Below are 20,421 nucleotides of genomic sequence, written 5' to 3' on the forward strand. Positions count from 1 at the left end.
CACTCATAACCCTGCTTCTGTGATGAATTACTATCAATCCTTTGTTGACCAGTGTTTATACCCCTAATATTATTGTAGACTGGGTAATCTTTCATAATATAGCCAACAATTTCTGACGATGACTTAATATGAAAGAAACCTAGGCTATAATAAAAACAGGGGTAAGTATGCAGAGATAATATTGGATCTTCTTCTTTGGTACTAACACTTAACAAAGTGGTTTTGCAGAAGGATTGTCTTGAAAATCTGTTTTTGCAGGATAACCAGAAGATGACAAATATGGCAACAATGAACTAGGAAATTTGGCAGAAGTGAAATATGATGTAACAGTAAACTAGGATGCTACCTATGAAGGGCTTTTTGATCAACCAGAATGCATAATTTGTAAAAGATGGCAACAGTGAACTATGATGCTACCTGTGAAGGGCTTTTGATCAGCCAGAATGCAGATTTTGTAAAAGATTATATGTAAAACATTAAAAGCTAGTAGTCGCTGACTGGACCTATGATCCCAGGCAAGGCCGGAGATTTTCTCCTCTTCGCTCTTTCCTACCGGTGCTCGCACTGAGCAGAGATTGTAATAAAATTTATTAATAAAATATGGCTTAGGCCTTTTACCGAGCAAAAAAAAAGAGAAATTAAATAAATGACTTGTAGCCGATTAATGATAATCTCCAGGTCAAATTTCATGTGTATACACATACCTACACATAGTTCATCTTGTTTCCGTGTAAAAGAGGGGGATCATGTTGCAATTGGGCAGTGTAGGTGAGGATGGAATTTGTTTGTATTGTTCATTTTTGAAAAGATTATTTTATCTATCATGAAATGCTAATTTTCATTTGTGACGTATGAGTAAATAAACCATGTCTCTCTCTATTTCCAAACCATTGTCCAAAACTATTAGATTCAATTGAATTTTATTTATAATGAAGTGTTGATTGAATATTTTCAAACGCCTTTTTCTCTATCAAAAAACAACACCCATTAGTTCTTGGTACCCTATTGGTGATGGATACTTACATATCTATAAATCTTTGGCAAAAGATTCCCATTTGTTTGGAACTGGATGTGGTGCAAACTATAGTATGTAAATGTTACAACATGGTCACACTGTGGTCATTTTTCGGCGAGGAAGGAGATCTCACCCTATTTTTGGCACCTTATAAACATGGTAATTTGCATGATGGATGGCTATGGTAGCCAGAATTGAAGGTACCATTGGTGTATATTTTTGTAAATGTGTGTACTGCATGGTTTGTTATTTAAGAGAAAGCTATTAATTTTACTACAGGTTTACACTGCTTACATGATTTGTTATTTAAGATTAAGTTATAATTTTTATTGTAGTTTGTACTACACCAAAAGTTGTGCAAATAATTTGGAGAGACTAATAATTTTCAAGATGAATGCACAAAAACATTATTGAATGAATCAATATGCTTCTCTTTACTTCCATTTTTTAATTTCTCTAGGATTTACCCATTCAAGTTTACCCCTACTAATTATGATTTCCCGGTCAATAAATTTTATTTATATTGTTGTTCATTTAATATTACTTACTATTATACCTTGCTATATTTTTTAGTTCCATCGACCTACTTCACTTATTCAATGACATTGATGTAAATTCTTTCTTCTTTCTTTCTAATTATCAGTGTTACTCAAATTATTCTTTTCTTTCTAATTTTCAATGTTACTCAATTTATTAAGATTTATTTCTTCCTTCCTAACTTTCTGGTTTTACCAGTTCTGTTTTCATTGTCGTTAGTTATGCTTGTTTACTATCTATTTTTATGAGTTGTCTAACCCTGGGCATTCATTTATTTTTCCCACTTGATATTTTAACTTATTGTAGTTTAAGTACCATTTACCTTGTTTGGTTATTTATGGGCACTATCATAGTTTCCTTCTTCCTTCTTCTGATTGACCAATCTAGGCTTCTATAAGATATATTTACTTAAATTAAAGGTGAAAGCAGCATGTGACAATATTTTTAGCAATTATTTTTCATCCGACTACTGAGAGGAATGTTACAGAACTTTTAACTAGGTGTTGAGAGGCATGGTATAATAAGCAAAAGAAAAGGTACAAGGAAGTAACATTATCATTTCAAATAGCTCATATTAAATTAAAGGACAAAAATGAATCTCAAAGAACACAAAGTGCTGCCCCCACTTTATTTACACAAGTGGTTGAATCTTCCCAACATGCATAATAAGTTCAACAGATTGCCTTAGAAGAAAAACATTCTTTAGTAGGCACAAAATGTGGGAAGAGGGTATATGGTGAGGATTGGTGCTACACAACAACAATATGTGAGAGACCATGGTATAAAAAAACTAATAAATATGGGGCACGACAATAATAGTATCATTGGTAAAGTTTGAATTGGTTGCACCAAACATCATTATTTTAACTTAAAATGAAGGAATACAATATTTTTGCATATAGTCATACAAAAAAGGATCATTGAGGAGTACTCACTTTTGATATTTGTACTGTCAAAGAATGAATTCACTCCTTCAAACTATTAGCGCAACTTTGGAGTCTGTTATCTCCGTAATTTAGGGAGAGACTCTTGTTCATGCATAAGCTAACAAAGGAGTTACAGAATTTTAACTTCCTCTGCCTAGTTCAGTTCCATTTCAACATTTCATGCAGTTAATTGTTGATCTTCAGAAATTTCATGCATCTCATGCATAATTTCTGCTCCAATGATCTATATATCATTTGTAATTATAGAGATCTATAATAATGAAAATGGTTTAATTGCTTTCATTTGTTCTTCTGATTTTCTCTGCAAGTTTTGCTTTTATTTCCCAGCTAGATCTTTTCTCTATTTTGCAGGATTAACTGCCAAATTTTACATGGTATCAGAGCCTGGAGCTAGAAGGAAGGAGCACAACAATTATTTGTCGTCAGATATATGAAGATTACCATCACCATGGAAGCTGACGTCTATTTCTAGATTCATGCATATTATTCCCCTAATTTTTGCATGCTCCCTGCTGTTTTTTTCTATATTGATCCTTTAAAATTGTACGTGCTTTGCAAGCACCGCATGATGAAGATCTGGAAAATTTGGGGCTTTGTAAAAATTAAACTTTTAGAAAGTTTATATGGGGTTTTGCTTAATGCATTTAGTCTAGGTTTATTTCAATAAGTTTCTTGAATAAATAGAAGATTGAAGTTGCTATGCACTCTTCCTTCAATTGACAGTCAAAAGTATTCTTTTGTTCTAAATTCCTATCTACATGAGATTCCAATGTTGCAACTTTGTTTGCTCCTAGAGATTCTTTCTAGCAGGGTTCTACATGAGATTCAAGAGTCGCATCCCCGAGTGCTTCCAGAGTTTCTTTCTAGTGGGACATTATTGAGCAATGGATATACAATGACATTATCCCAACCGGAGGTCATCTTTGCAGTTCTTCAGCTTGGAGCACATTTCTACGGATTCATATCTTCTTGTCTTCAGGTGATCAGTTTTTGTATTCAAAAATCGTGTACCTGTTTGTTCATCCATTTGAGCAATATAGATTATGTACAACTGCATTTTCAAAGTATCCCAGAGTTACTCATGCAGTGGTTTCTATGATTTTGTACAATCCTATTGCAGTGTGGATTCGTTTGCAGTTTGCAGCTTTCTTCTTAAGTTCGAATAATGGTTAGGAGTTTTCTCCTTTCTTCTTTGTAATTGGGTTCCTAATCAGGCTTTATTGCCAAAACCCATATTTCTCATATCTCTCCTTAGTTAGGCTTAAGGGGGGGTGTTAGCGCAACTTTGGAGTCTGTTATCTCCGTAATTCAGGGAGAGACTCTTGCTCATGCATAAGCTAACAAAGGAGTTATAGATTTTTAACTTCCTCTGCCTAGTTCAGTTCCATTTCAACATTTCATGCAGTTAATTGTTGATCTTTAGAAATTTCATGCATCTCATGCATAATTTATGCTCCAATGAGCTATATATCATTTGTAATCATAGAGATCTGTAATAATGAAAATGGTTGATGAGTTCTTTGTTTTGATTTTCTTTGCAAGTTTTGCTCTTTTACTTTTCAGCTAGATCTTTTCTCTATTTTGCAGGATTAGCTGCCAAATTTTACACAAACTATTGTGTCTACTCTAATCATTGGGGATGTGGACTCGTCTCTACAATTATTTCAAACTGTTGTAAAGGATGAGGATATAGATTTATCTTTAATTCAACATATTAAAAAACTCTTGAAGTGGCCTAACCAATCCAAGGCGGTGGTACAATCAAGATGCAGTAAAATATTTCAAAAGAAATCAAATAAAAATTAAATATTTACCAAACCAATTTGTATTTACTTCTATTTTTATTTAAATAAAATAGTGAGCAAAGCAACAAACAATGTAAATAAATCATTCCTCAAAGTTGTTTTAGGGTGGTTGAAAGTTCCCACATCAGCTAAATCGTTAGATTATTCAAATGGTGGATTTTTGACGTGAGACAAGTTTGGTGTGAAAAAACCATTGCTTGTTTATTGAATTTCCTCACTAGATAGGGGGGTGTCTCATTCCTCATAATTGGTTAAAAAAAGATACAATAACAAGGTTCGTCTTCTATATTCACACTCTTCAGCACTATTCTTAGGGAATGGAAGCAAGGACATGAATATAGTTTGTTTATTCTTTATGTATAATATATTGTTCATATATTTATGAAGTTATAAATGAACCTTTATGCCTCAATACTTATGTGAGCACAAATACATAATATGAGTTTTATGTAAACACTTTAATATAGATTATTGATATCATATTTTTAAAGCCAATGCCTATAATTATAATACACTTATAATAAATTGGATCATTAGAGCAATGTCTATAAATCTAAGTATACCATCTGAGAACAAGTTGAGAACAAACAGACACTTCATCCACATCAAGGCACCTTATGTAAACAAGTGTTGTATCTTAGTCTATTAAATGGATATATAATATACTATTACAACTTTTCTTGCCACAATACATATACTAATTTATTGATGTACATTCCTACTTTATTTACTTACCTTATTTTATAAGAATGTATTTTGATTATTATTGTCCTTTATAACCTACCATGCTTAAATTCATTTCATTTATAATGCTAGATGATTGATCAAACTGGCAATCACACTTGATGTGCATTGGGTATGCTGAGGAAATCTTTGATAATTTAAAATTGTATGGGTGGAGTATAGTATTGATGTAAAGATCAAACATGCCTAATTTATATATTAAAAAGAATGTATTTAAAAATTGTATCACTTAATTGTAAATAAGTACGTAAAAACTGTATCGTTTAATTGTAAAAGAAAAACATGTCATAGTGATATTAACCTTATCTGTTATTTTTTTGAAAATATAACAATGTATACAATGGACACAATATTATAAATATTAATGTTTCTATGGACACTTAAAATTGTCCCACACTTGCAAACACCGATTTTACTAATTATTCCTCTTTCTTAACTAAATAATTTGAATTATTTAATTAATCTACTTTTATTCCTCTAAGTTAATATTATTATCCTATTTCACAATTCTTAATTCGAATTTCTTCATAATTCACAATCAATTAATCATTTTTCTCTTAAAATTATTTGAATAATCTTTTTATTTAATTAATCTCGATTTTCCAACTTAATTAAGCCATCTTAATTATTTATTTAAGTTCAATTTCCACCTTCCCATAATGAAATAATTTTTTAAAATTATTTGATTATCTAATGATGTCATCTAAATAAATAAATTTCCTAAATTTATTTAATGTCATTTGATCTTCATTTCAAATAAATCTAATTTCCCTTCAAATTCAATTCAAATTCACTTCCCACTAATTCCAAATTCATTTTACATTTTTGAAAACCCAAATTTCTCCTAGATTGTATTTTATTTCTAATTTCCTACATCACATGTGGAAATTCCTAACTGCCACTGACTCTCAGTCAATCTTCTATCACCTTTTTATGATTGGTCAATCAATTTTGTCTTCAAATCAATCAAACCAGTTAACGATTCAATCAATTCTCTTAACTCTCAATCAATTCAGTTCCACTTTCAATCAAATCTCTTAACTAGCTAGTCAAGTGAGCTATTATCTCAATCAGATATAGACAAAATAAGTAGTTGTCTCTCACCACCCTCTTTTGTTGAATCTCAACCATTGATCAGATTTGTCTTCAAATCAATCTCAGCCATGGAATCAGACCTTTCAAAATCTATAAATTGAACATCAATCCTCATTATCAATGACCACTATCTCCAAATTCTCGAGCCATTATCTTGCAGGTTTTTCATGTGTGTGACTTTGAGAGCCATATCCCACATAGGAAGAAGAAGAACAATGGAGTCTAAGTGCATTGGAGTCAACATGGGTTTATTCATTTCACTATTTTTTGTTATTTTGTTGATTTCAATTGTATTCCTTTATTGAGTTGTGTTTGGATTTGTTTGTTAGATTTAGAGGTTTGGTGGTTGCCTTTAATGTCTAATATTCATGCTAAATTTTCTTGTGTGTACATCTGGTGAACCAGACGTGAACTTACTGCATACTAATTTCTAATTTAAGTGTGATGTGCAGCTATAGGTGTTGGATTTCACAATCACTAAAAGAGTCACATTTGCAGCTTGTATTTATGCATTCACCATTGATTTATTATGTATTTGTTAAAGATATTTCACAACCGCTACTCAGGATTTTTGCAATTGCTACTCAGAAATTTCACAATTGCGAAATACAATTCTGCAATTGCCCAATAAAAAACTGAAGGGTATAAATTTTTGTTTTTGCTACTATTCTCTATTTTTAGCAATTTGTGTATCGTTTTTTTTGCCTTCTTGCACCTTTAGGTTAGAGATTTTTCTACTAATATTTGATTTTTAGCATGTGACAATCATGGGTCAAACACAAACAATTCAAACTACTAATACGTGTTTTGCAGGATTTCATAATCTTATTTTGTGCTTTCACGTGTTTGGTAGTTAGCAAATCATTCAATTTATTAATGAATTAACTACTGATTGAATATCTTATACTTCAACATGTTTGTTGTTTAACCTGAAATCTTAAGACGAGTATCCTCTCCCCTTGCCTTCGTAGAGCCTTGGTGTAAGAGGAAATCTTAAGATTTTAGTAGGAGGGGATTCCTAAGGATTTCACCACCCCGTGCCTTGATCTTGAACGATACTTACTTGTTTCGCTATATATAAAGGGTGAGAACAAATGGTGTAGCTTATCTCACAATCATATCCTGCTAGTGTCAATTTGGGTGTGGACTTAGAGCCACACAAGGTTGACCAAAACCTTAAGTGGCTTGTCGTTGAATGGATATTTGCCAATTTTCCTGAGTATTGAATAGAAACCTTTGTTTTTAGAACATAAAATCTCATACTTGATAGTTTAGGGAGTGCAAATTGTACCTCGTAGATACCCCTAATGTACCTCCCATAGTAAAGTAGGAAATCCTTAGTTCATAAAGTCTTTGGACCTTTGAGTTCAGAGAAAAAGGAAAATATTTTGCAGGCTCAAATCTCTATCTGTATGCCATGGATAGGCATTTTATTGCAACGGGGGCCCTATCGAGTAGTATCTTTTGTAACCTTGAGTAGGATATGTTCTTCTCTTCTAATTGCTTGCTAAAATTGTTGCGATAATACCAATAGAGCCAGTCCACATTTGGGATAATTTAAGCCCTTAATATACAACTCTAAATTGTAGAGTAGTCCAAGTCAATGGCCATACTATTTTCTTTGTATTTTGACTATTTCATCACTTAATATATCTGAAAATATTAATCATTTTTTTTTTTTGCAACCTTCCAATTTCTAAAACAAAAATAGAATTTCACAATTGCCCTTACAATTTTTGCATTTGACCTCAATTTGCTATGCAATTGCCAATTACTTTTCGCAATCAACTATAATACTTTTTGCAATTGCCAATCAATTTTTGCATTTGTCCATAATCGCTTTACCATTTGTGAGGTCCGATTTTGAAATTGTCTGCTAAAATCAGTAATCCAAGGGGTCACTGAGATTATGTAGTTGAGACCCAAATTAGTTTTAACTTTGTGTTTGATCAAGGCTTTAGAGTCCGTAGGTGCATATAGTTCCCTGTTTGTAGAGTCATATTACTTACAAAAGATCGAGTTTCCAACATAAGTTCCCTTAGTATCATCTTAGAGTAAAAATAAGTTTTCAAGCATAAGCATCTTTAGTCGGATTGAATTCTAGGAGCCATTAATTCCCAAGGAGATCCAAAAAAATTAGTCGTAGGATTGAATCTTAGTGATCATTGAGATACCAAGACCTTCTTAAACATCCAATCAATCCTCATCTTGTTTCAGGTCAATGTATCTTCTTCAATATCCTTAGGTAAACCTCCATAGCCTTGTGCTTCTAAGTCACCTTGGAATCAAGATCATAATTTTGCTTAATCCTTGCATTCTCAATCAATAATCTTTTTAAAAAAGGGCCAAAAAAAAATAGGTGCACTTCAAAATTATTGTCATCAACTCAAAATTTCAAAAGATAAAAAATATAGGTGCATTTTAGTTGCATTATCATTCAAAATCCCTATAAATATAAAAAACATAATGTCCAACTTTGCATTCACTCCCAAGAGTCTTTCATGGCCTATGTACAATGATAGAGTAAGAGAAATCAAATGTGTCAAGATGCCTCTTTCAAGCATGAACAAAATCATCCACTTATGTCTATCAATGGCTCATTCCATAGAGATTATATCAATGCCATATCCACCTCACGTGATTCCACACCAAACAAAAAATCCAATGATGACATATTTCGAGTTTACCACCAAGGGCTATCCATAATACAATCCAAGCTAATCCATTTTTTTTTTATAAAAATCTTTTGTACAATTAAGAAATCCTAGTTCCAATACCACCATATTCTCCATTCCCAACCAAACCTACTCCATAGAGTCTCATTCAAGTCCATTCCTATCATGCCAAAATATGGACTCCTTCCAAGAATCCCCCATACATATCAAAACTCTTACCCCATGTGAAGAAGATAATCCCAATTCAGAAGAAACGAGTCCTAACATAAATCAAGATCAAGATATCATGATTGTTTGCCTAAGCAATAGGAACAATAACTAGACTAAAAGTCGTAACTCAAGGATTGGTCATCCATTTTGAGTAGCTACCATTTCCATGAGTGAGGTTCATTTAATTGTCAACCCAGGGACATATTACTTGAAATCGGTCTGTATTGCATATGCACTAAGTTCGGTAAGAGTCATTCTACACTACTTGCAGCAACTAAGTCTATCTGAAATAACAAGCTAAAATATAATAACTGAATGGCTACAGGAAATCTTAACATTAACAAAGGATTCTAACTAAACAACTGTTAACTAAGTTCACAGATAACACACAGGAATTACTCTGTCTGCCTTGGCTGCAGGAACAATCATAGGATTTGGTTCCAGTGGCTGCAGGAATAGTCAATCGCTAGAACATCTACTGCAGCAAAGAGAAAACTTAATCTAACAAACACACATGAATACTCACCAAGTGGGCCCCCTTGGATGAGTGTATCCAAACTTCAAAAGATGATTCTATATACTCATAATAACATAGCTTTTATTCATTATTTTCAAAAGTCAATACAACACATGAAATGAGAGAAATGCTTCATGTTCTGGAAAAACACCATCTAACCCTTGCGAAAAGGTGCAGGTCTTTATTTAAAAGAAAACTATAACAAACTTCCTACTACCTAGATCATGCCCACGAACTTAGGCGGAAACATTTATTATGGTGAAGAGAAGAAGTTAATCCATAGAAAACGTGGAACTCAGCTAAACCAGAGCAAAAAATATAGCATGGCGGTGTTTACTAGAGTGATGCTTGCTGGAGACAAATATAAATAAATCTGGTATCGCCTCGCTATTCCTTTGCCGATTCTTATGCACACCATCTTCTCTGTTGTTTTAAATATTCAACTGCCCTGTAATGTCTCCAATTGGTTCATGGCGCAACCCTCCATCTGGCCTAGCACAACTGCTTCTACAACAACTTATTTACTCCTGCAATAATGGTTATAACATACAAGAATGCATATATCCATTTCCATTAATTACAACATAACTGATCCATGCATGACATCACCATAACAATTCGCATAACTATAGGAATACTAAGTCAAAACAATACAGAGTTCAGTGGGTTTGGCTAACATTCAGGATGCACATAATCAAAACTCTAATACATCTTATGACCTAAACATTGTCCCAATATGCAACTTAAAACACAGGAAAAACTTATCAGTCATAGAAATAAAAGAGCTATTATTTTAGCTCATCATGCCCCCCAACTTAATGTCTTGTTGATCCTCCAGCAAGAGGAAAATTTCTTATTCGGACACTGACTCGTAAATTGCCTATGGTTCCTTGTCCTATACCTCCTATAGCCAAGTTCTAATAAAACCCTTTCATCTTTTCCATCCTAGCCCACTTGGCTTCCTCCGTGACCTCTTCATATGGTTTTTATGTATCCCTGCATCCCATCAATGGCCACATAAGGATAGGTGGCTGAAATATCAAGGGTAGCTCAAGCTCAAATTTAGGTGCTCACATTAGTAGTTGGCCACATAAGGATATGGTTTTTTATGTAGATTTAGGTGCAAGCTCAAAAAGTTTCATTTGAAGTTGCTCACATTAGTAGTTGTTGGAGCACCAAGGGAATGTTCACTACATTGTTGCTAGAGTCTCTCTCGACTCCTCTTCTTCTTGAAGGTGTAGGTGTGCTCATAACTAGTCTTATAGACATGATAGATGATTCTAGTATCGTAGCTCTTAGCCTATGGGTATGCGAGATAATGTGGCCCACAAAGAATGGTCTCAATATTTTCAACAACCTTATACTTCTTCTCTTTAGTGTGGGTTTGGGTAGCTTGATTTTGGCAAAGGTCCCTCTCGACTCCTCTTCTTCTTGAAGGTGTAGGTGTGCTCATAACTAGTCCTCCAAACATTTTAGAGGATTCTAGTCTCATAGCTCTTAGCCTTTGGGTATGAGAGATAATGTGACCCACAAAGAATGGTCTCAATATTTTCAACAACCCTATACTTCCTCTCTTTAGTGTGGGTTTGGGTGGCTTGATTTTGGCAAAGGTCCCTCGCTTGGATTTAGCAATCTCCCTAATTCGTATGGAGGGTCCTCTAACTATTTGAGAGCCTAATGATGATATTCTTAGAGTTGTCTAGCTATAGCTAGTGATAAAGACCTCCCTCTATCATGACTATTTGAGTTGCTTAGTGTTATTTGAACTTGACCGTTGTTATTATTTTCACCACCTTTATTTCAAACTGTATCCCGTCTAAACATTAAGAATACATCTTTTTACCATCAATCTTTTTTTAATTATCTACTATTATATCCTAAAATTAATAAAAAAAACATATTCATTTAAAAAATATATATTATTTATCATTTTTATCCTTCCAATTGGAAGAAACAAGGAGGAGATGAAAGGAGAAAAATGATCATATCTTTATTCTTTGTGCTCCCTAGAAAGTGACAAGAAATATATTCTACGAGGGATTGTCCACCACTCGGGAAGGGTAAGGGCTAAGCCTCTATCCCTCCTCTTCCATGCGAAATGCCAACCGCTAGTTTTAAACAAATTTGCACCTCCCCTTCTCCCCCTCGTGTTTCTTCCGTATCACGTGGTTCGCCCCTTCCCTCGCTCGCTCTTTGACCAGTAAAATTTCAATGGCTTCCACAACAGCAACGTCGGCGATGGCACGAATTGCGTCCACGCCAAATCTGAGTAATTTGCAGTCATCATCATCACCATCTTCCATACGCTTGGCGATTTCAACGAGGAGATATAACCATGCCTCCGCCTCCGCCTCCGCCTCTCTGCAACCGCTGCTACGCTCGTTAGTGTGCACATCCAGCGCTAGTGTTAGGGGTGCCTTTAAATCCAGCTTCTTCACCTCCGATCACGAGTTGGCCTGCTCGAGTGTGGGCAAGAGCAAGAGCAATGCAAGGCGGGCGAGTAAAGTGGTATGCATGGCGAAGAAGAGCGTGGGGGATTTGAAGGAAGCCGATCTAAAAGGTAAACGGGTGTTTGTGCGGGCAGATCTCAATGTGCCCCTTGATGATTCGCAGAATATCACCGATGACACGCGTATTAGGGCAGCTATACCCACCATTAAGTATTTGATCTCCAATGGTGCCAAGGTCATTCTTTCCAGTCACCTGGTGAGTATACCCAATAGATTGTTGTGCTTGTTTCTATTTCATTTCTTTTACTATTCCCCTCGCTCCCAACCCTTCTACCTTTTTCGGTGAATGAATGGTCACGGCCATTCCCTGGGTGCCAAATTTATTGCGGAGTATTGCTTGAATCCTTGACTAGCGACATGTGAATCTATATTTGCCTTTTGTTTTTAATTAACGCAATTCTGGCATATTGCTATTGCAATTTATTTTTCCTTACAAGTTAGAATCAATCAACAAGCCTGTTTGAGCGTAAGTTAATGCCAAATTGAATCAGTTGAGCTTAAACATTACACACGTTGTTTGTTACTTGGGACATCCAAACCCTGAATAAAGAACAATGTGGTAGACTGTTTATTTTCAGCGACTTGAATCTGACTGTTGTGTAATGATACTGAAATTAGGTTCAACCAGATCATATCTACACACAGTTAATAACTTTTAGAACTCTCTTAACCATCAGCATTGGTGGTTTGTTTTGTAGACTACTGAACTCCACCTCAAACAATCACCTGCCAAACTCAATTATAATATTTGCTTTTCGTACTAGTTGGGATATATTTTCCTTGTTTATCCTTTGATAGCAACCTCTTTAGTTTTTACTTTATAGCGGAAATATATTATAGTTTGCTTAACGTTCGGGGGAAACCGATAGTGTGCTGGAAATCAAACCCTAGAGACTGGGGTATGACAGTTAGAGAAGAGTCAAAGATGCCTTGAATTTTTTAAAGGCGCTAGCCTAAGATTTTCTCTGAGATTAAGGCCTTCCTCTTCTTTTTTAACTATCTGAAAATGATAAATTTTAAATATTTTTGGACCAGAGGAACCTGAGGTCTTTAAATGATTGGAGAAGAGATTTCGCCATCCGGTGGCTTCTGATAATCTTCCATATCTGCAGTTGAGTTCACATGAATAGAGCACAAGGGCCCATTTGGAAATGGAGTTTGTTTATGATCTTTATAATCTTCAGTGATTGGTGTTGGTAGAATGTCATTCTAGGAAACAAGGGGGTTGATCCATTTTTTGGCTAGTCACACCTACATGTATTTGCTGAAGTGTAGAACATAGTTGTATGATTGTTCAAGACTCAAGTCATTCATGAAAGAAATCAACTACCCAAGTTTTTTCAAGTTGCTTGTTTTTCAGTGAGACTGTAAGAGTTGAGTGTGGATTTTATTTCTTGAAAGACACAAAAGGAAAACTCACATTTTGAGTAGGTAAGTCCCTTGCCGGATTTTGGCCAATTTGTTTTTGGTCGAGCTTTATTCATCTTGATGTAGAGGGAGGTCTTGCTTAGTTGAAATCTGGCTGCACTATGGTATGGACTGAAGTGTCCATAATGTTTTGGATTTCTATTCACTGGATCTATGCTTCAATAGCTAGTGCTTACCTTCAATTTAAACTCTTTGAGGTTGACGTAGTTGATTTTGCTTGTAAGGGTTATTCATGAACATGTGAGTTGACTGGCTGCTTTAGTGGATTGAAAATGATATAGGTATCCATTTCAAACCCTTTGAAGTTCACCTTGTTGATTTTGCTTCCAAGGTTTATTTATGAACATATGAATTTACTGGCTGCTTCAATGGAGATTAAACAACACAGGTATCAGAAAAAAACGATTAAAGACTTTTCTTGTATAAACCTTGGATGGAAAATGACGTTGCAATATGAACCATGACACAAAGAACAACAAAAATGAGGTTTATATGATGTGGTTGGTAAAGGTTATTTTTTTCTTTACTTTCTAAACATTCTGGTAAGACTTTTTTCATACTGATTTCAACTCAGATACAAACACAATTAAATGTTGTACTATTGATATATCTGTAAGAAATAGACAAAATTTCTCAGAACTTTTGATGCTTGCTGAATACAAGTCTTGCTACACTGTGGTCTAGACTAAGTTTCAAACATGCCTCTGATTTCCAGTCAGCCTATCAATGGTCTTATAGCTACTGCTTACTTCCTGTTTATAAACCTGAAAAGTTCACCTTGTTTAGTCTGCCTTTGGTGGATATTTTATCATTTATTAACATATAAGCTAATAGGTCGCTCTAGTGGATTAGAAACTGCACATCTATCAAGAATGGGAAAAAAACAAAACAATGATGAAAATTATTGCAGAAGCCCCAGAGTCACAATGATGTTGTAATGTTAACCATCACGTGAGGAACAACAAAAAGGAGGTCTGTGTGATGTAGTTGTTATCTCTTCCTTGACTCTGAAAGTTCTCTGTTTGTTAAAATATTGCTCAAGTTAATTTCAACATAGATCCGGGCATAGTTTAACATAAGATTATTCACAGGTCTTAAAGAAAGGGACACAATTTTTTTCATGGAACTTGTGATAGTGTAGGTGTTGACAATGCTGATCATAATCAACTTGGATATTCCAATGAACAATTCGTCAACACAGACTTGCATCTACTTATGTGCTCATCAAGTGTATTGTGCTACTGAAATCAATACATAAGGTTGTAAATTGATGTTTACTACTGTTAAATTTTGTGACTCAGACCAGCGATCAGACTTTCAGTATTTAACTATTTGTTAACATTAAGTAAGTTTTAAACAGTAAATGAAAGATAGAAAGTAAGTGCACAAGAGACCAACACAATTACCCTGGGAAAACCTCCAAGGCGGAAAAACCCAGCACTAAAGACCCACAGGTCAGATTATGTATTCAATCTTGAGTTGTAACAATACAATATTTAGCTGGAATCTTCAACCTTTTATCAGATCTGCACTTCTAAATTCACCAAGTCTGCACCAAGTCTGCTCTTTAATGCACTCCCTAACAGTAATTAGGAACACCAAAATAGCTTTGTCTTCCTTGAATAAGTTCGCCCAGTTCACTTCTTAATTTCGCACACCAAGGAGCAGAAGAATTTTGCTGATTGCATGGAATGAATGAATGATTTGATCTTACAAATGATCTTTATTTATATGGGCAGATAACCTTCAAGTTGGCCTTCATTAGATAATTAAGTTTGGCGCCAAAATGGTTTTTGGTGTGGCGTGTCATTATGGGGCTGGCCCTGTTTAGAGGCACGCTAACCTTTTAGCGTGAAGGGTCCAGCCCTACATGTTAGCCTTGGAAAGGGGAGGCCCAGCCCTTTAGGGGTTCGGATGTTGCCTTAGGCAATCCGAACCCCCTTTTCTAGATACAAACAACAACTACAGCTATGCCTGCCATCTAATTTTTATAGTCAATGTGCACTTATGTACATGCTCTGAATACATGGCTTGAATTCTTATGAATCTGGATTTCACACGCCTTTTATGCTGCTTCTAATTTGCAACCTTCCAATGCACAGGACACTAGTGTAGTAAAGAAGAGTGCCGATTCTTTAGATTGTATGTGACTGAAATGTACTTCTATTTGTTGCCATGTACAACTACAAGCTTGTATGCAGCTGAGCATATTATTTAGATACTTGTTTTACGTACTCAAATATGTGAAGTAGCTGCATAAAATTACAATATTGAAATACATATGAAAAGAGAGATTAGCTAAAAAAATTACCCTAGTGAAACCTGATGCAGGAAAACTCCAAAAAAAAGATGAGAGGGAGGGGGGTGGTAGGTGTAAGGGGGTGTGCCTGCTCCTCTTCACTACAAGCTTGCAACATTCACAAGTCATTCTCAATTTGAAACTTTAAATGGATTATGGGCCTTCCCTAATACGTTTGCAATGCACATGGGAATTTATGTGATTTATCTAGCATTTTACCCTAATACGTTTGCAATGCACATGGGAATTTTTGTGATTTATCTAGCATTTTACCCTAATATGTTTTCAATGCACATGGGAATTTATGTGATTTATCTAGCATTTTACCATACTCTATCAGCTTTCCTTTCTGTAGATTACATGCTTGAATGCTGCAGTCGGTTGTAGAATTATCTTTTAACTTAGATACTTTGTATTGAATATTTAAAGTATATTATACTTACCAGTTAGCAATTGAGTCAACAAATGATTCTGAATGCCAGTGGTACAATAAGATGGAAGAGGCATTGATTGGAATTCCTTTTGGGTGCTTGTTCTTGCTATTTTGAACATATGAAGGGGTTTCACATTTAGTCAGTGGCAAACCAATCTAGGTATTTTTATTTCATGTTGTATGGGTTTGTATTGAGTTTAACCCGTCACCTACAATCTGTCACGTCAAGTTGTATTGAGTTTAAGCTCTCACCCACAATTGTTTGTTCAATTGGTATGGACCCTTGGATGTATGGATCATACCTGAGCCTTTGTACTGTTTCAACACTTTATTTTCCCATTTATGCATCTTTGATTGATTGGAACATGCCAGATGACATTTTATTAGTCACATGGACTAAGAAGACAAGCAGACCATCACCTGCCCAGTACGGAGGCTTATAAAATGAAAAGATGAGGATTAATTGCTACCTTCTCAAATTGGTTACTTATAAATTAAAATTCATAGTACTTTGTAAACATCAAACTACTTTGCAAACATCATGTTGTCCTCATTTTTGGATTTACAAAAATGTGACAACCCTTACAAAATTCTGGTTTAAATGTGTTGTTTTTGTCTCCAAGGCATGTTTTACGAGGTGCAAAACTCACATTTATTAGTGTCAAATCATTGGGGGTGTCTTTGCCATCATTGTCCAACTTTTAGTGAGTTTTGGTCTTCTTTTTCCTAACTTTTTGTGCAATTTAGGGTTTCAGAGCAATCATTGCAGGTTGAAGATTTTACTCTTGGCATGCTTCCCTAGGCAAAATTTTTGCTTCTTGTTGAACCGGACTGATCTTTAGTCCATCCTCGATTCATGTTTCAAATTTCATTGCATTTCGAGTTCGTTTGCTATGTCTTTCTTTCAATTTTGGGTTTTTTCTTCCTGATTGCAGGTGGGAAATTTTCTTTCTATTGCAGGTTAGGAGTTTCCTTTATGTTTTTGTGTTGTAGGGGTTTTTTCAAGCAATTACAAGTGCACTTTATTTAAATACTTGTAACTTGCTTTTTATTTTTCCTTTTTGTCTTTTAAGTTGTAGTAGGAACTTTTTAGACAAATTGCAAGTGAATTTAAAATTACAAGTTTAATGAGAACTTGTAACTTCTCATAAAAGTTCCTACTTTGTGTTGCTTTTAGTTGTAATAGGGATTTTATTTCCCTATTACAAGTCTTTTTTTATTTAAGGTGTGTTTTTAAAACTTGTAATGGGGATTTTATTTCCCTATTACAAGTTGTTTTGTTATTTCTTTTTGCTCTTCTTCCTTTCAAACCCGATTTTGAGAAAAGTGAAGTAATTAAAACTTGTAAAGGGGTTTCTAAAACCCGATTACATCTTTTTGAAAGCATTTTTCACTTGCATTTGCAAATGAAGAACCCGACCTGCATTCTTCATTCCAATGGCCCGATTTTTGTGGATTTCTTCCTTTGAATCCGTTTTTGTGGGAGTCTTGTGTTGAGGAAAGGAGATGTGGGGCGTTTTTGTTCCACTTTTGCTGGTTGTCAGGCCACGTATTTGCCCTTTTCTTCTGCATTTTTGCAGCACGTGGTCGTTCTCTTTGCCACGTTTTTGACCTCCATTGTTGGGTGTCTCTTACTCTCTCTTGCGTGGAGTTTGAACGCCTTTTTATCCAACTTTTGCATGTCGTTTTTGGTGCAAGAAGTTTGAATCTGAGTTTGTTTTGGATGCAAGAAGGGTTTTCGATGTTTTTCTTCCATCTTCTATTTATGGAGCATTTCGGTTCTTCCCAAGCTCATTTGTTTTGGTCTAGAGCATTTGACCAAGCAAGAATTCGAGTTTCTAAGTGATCTTTCCAAATGGATAAGTTCTTTGAATGCAAGTTGTAAATGTGCAAGATTTTCCCTTTTCATTTTTCCTATTTACTTGTATTTGGGTTCTCAAAACCCGATTACAAGTAATTGTGGTAATGTTGACTTTCCCCCTTTGGTAATAAGAGTTAATCTTCTTTTTACAAAAAATACAAATGTTGAAGAATTGCCATGAGACTCATTCATTTGATATCGGAATTTCAATACCCGATTACAAGTGCAAGTTGTAATGATCTCTTCACTTGCAGTCAGCCTTCTAGGCCTTCCAGAACCCAAAATTCACTTGTGAGCCCACTTTTTGCATCAATTCATCTCCTTGTTTCACCCATGTCAGTCCTGTTTGCACACACGGCCTACCAAATCAATAAATTAAGGCATGGGCCTTATTTTGCAAGCAGATTTCAAGATTGGAGAAAGAACAACAACATGACGGAGCCGCACAAGGAGATGGATAAGTGACATGAATGGTTGAGAGCATAGAATGCTTTCAAGACAGAGATAGGCTCCTTACTTCAGCTTTGCAAAGAACTTCCCTCCTGAAAAGCCAGTACTACCCCAGGCAAGAAGATAAGATTGAAGTTCGTTGGCGAAAGACACAAAGATCATAAAGGATGCAAATTCCCGTTCTGGTTTGAGATGTCTTCACCAATCCTGAATACTTCAAGTTCTAGTATCCTGAAGCAGCATGAAGATCATCATAGACAAATGATGATGTAGTTAGAGTCGTGTCTTCGGATGCATAGAATAGTTTCAATTACGCATTTGTAATTTTGTTTTGACAAGTTACATGTAAAAACAAGTTTTGTAATTGTAAGTGTCACTTTCACTTGCACTTTTGTAAAATGTAATTACATGTAAGGCAACTACAAATTGAGTTAGAGTAGGACTGTAGTTGGAATAAGTCATGGTGGTTGAGAGAATTTCTCAAGTTAGTTAAGGATCCTCCCACCTTTTTCTCAAGGTTCCTCTCTTATAAATACTTGAGGGGATCTATTTTAATTTTTATCTTTTGGCAGTGCAACAAAACTCTGTCAGTTTGTATGTACACTCTAATTCTGACTTTAGTTAAGAATGCAATTCATTTACAAATATGACTTAATAAATATATTACCAATTGCAACGCACTATATAAGATAATTGTGGTTTAGGTCCTAAATAAAATATTAATTAATAGAGATTGATATTGAAAACCATTAAGTATTAAGAATTCATGATAACATCTAAATCCACAAAGTATTAACATCTTGATTAAGACTTTGAGCTTAGTTGTAAATCAGATTGCAGTCAATTAAAAGAGGCAAATTGCTTTCAAACTTTGTGTTGATTCAAGGTGTTATGTGACAACATTTTCTAAAGATTGATTGTGAGTTTTGAGGTGTTATACAAGAGGGATTTAAATGCAATCTTGCAGACTTTGAGCTGCTTATTGCGTTTGGAGTTTTAGATTGGTTTTAAGATTTGATACTGCAGACTTTGAGTTGTTTGTCACTTTTGAAGCCAGTGTAGAAAGCTCAAGCAAAGGGGGTAACTTGCAGACTTTGTGCTGTTTTTATTTTCTATGTTTGTGCATAAGAGGTGCATCATGTAGTTAGACTTTGAGCTGCTACATACTGTGCTTGGTTACCAAAAAATCATCTAAAAAGGTTGATAGGAGAATAGATAGTTGAAGATTTTGAGCTTTCTTTCTATTTTCTCGTCTCGGGGAAGTGCCGGAGGTCTTTGTGCCTTCATGGAAACTTTGCTTCCCTTTATGTTCCAAAAATTCTACGAAAAAGTCTCATTTTTGTATTTGTTATTTATTTCCAATTGCTATTACTTTTTTGTGAAGAGAAAAGAGTAAAGTTTTTCTTGAAAGAAGAAGAAAGACTGCTGTCTCACCCATATTAGATTAGTTTAGTTTGTAGATAGGGAAAACCTCCCCTAAATTAGGAGAGTATCATACTCACACATTGTGGCTGAAACCATAATTTTGCACATCCCGCAGGCGTACAAAATTTTCAACCAACACATCAGATTGCTTTTGAAGTCCAATTGATCCCTTGAAGTGTTCACCAAATGGTTTTTGGCACTCTTTGGTGTCTTGCCTTTTTCCCTTTGTCTTGTTTGGTACATTTTCACTTAGCCCTTTGCTGCAACATTCATGCTTGTAGTGCTTTCTCATTGGAAATGCTTGTTGTGCACTAGGTTACAACATGTGATGAGTTTAATTTTGTGCATGGCTAAAATCACTTCTTCTTCTCTGTGGTTGCTCCTAGTTGGGATTTACGACACAAAGTTTACATAATCAACAAGAAGTGCAAATGGATAGAAATGACTTCAATGAAGTTGTTTTGTATGTT

The 20,421-nt window shown here is 34.9% G+C and overlaps 1 protein-coding gene across 1 annotated transcript in view; it reads left to right on the forward strand.

Moving 5' to 3' along the window:
• Positions 1-11,592: 11,592 nt before the first annotated feature.
• LOC131045331 (phosphoglycerate kinase, cytosolic) overlaps positions 11,593-20,421 on the forward strand; it is a 35,124-nt gene continuing 26,295 nt past the window's right edge. Inside the window, exon 1 of the mRNA XM_057978908.2 lies at positions 11,593-12,251. Coding sequence (XP_057834891.1) covers positions 11,757-12,251 — 495 coding nt within the window. The 5' untranslated portion in view covers positions 11,593-11,756. The remainder of the gene's footprint in view (positions 12,252-20,421) is intronic.

Source organism: Cryptomeria japonica, chromosome 8, assembly GCF_030272615.1.
Source record: "Cryptomeria japonica chromosome 8, Sugi_1.0, whole genome shotgun sequence".
Classification (NCBI taxonomy): Eukaryota; Viridiplantae; Streptophyta; class Pinopsida; order Cupressales; family Cupressaceae; genus Cryptomeria; species Cryptomeria japonica.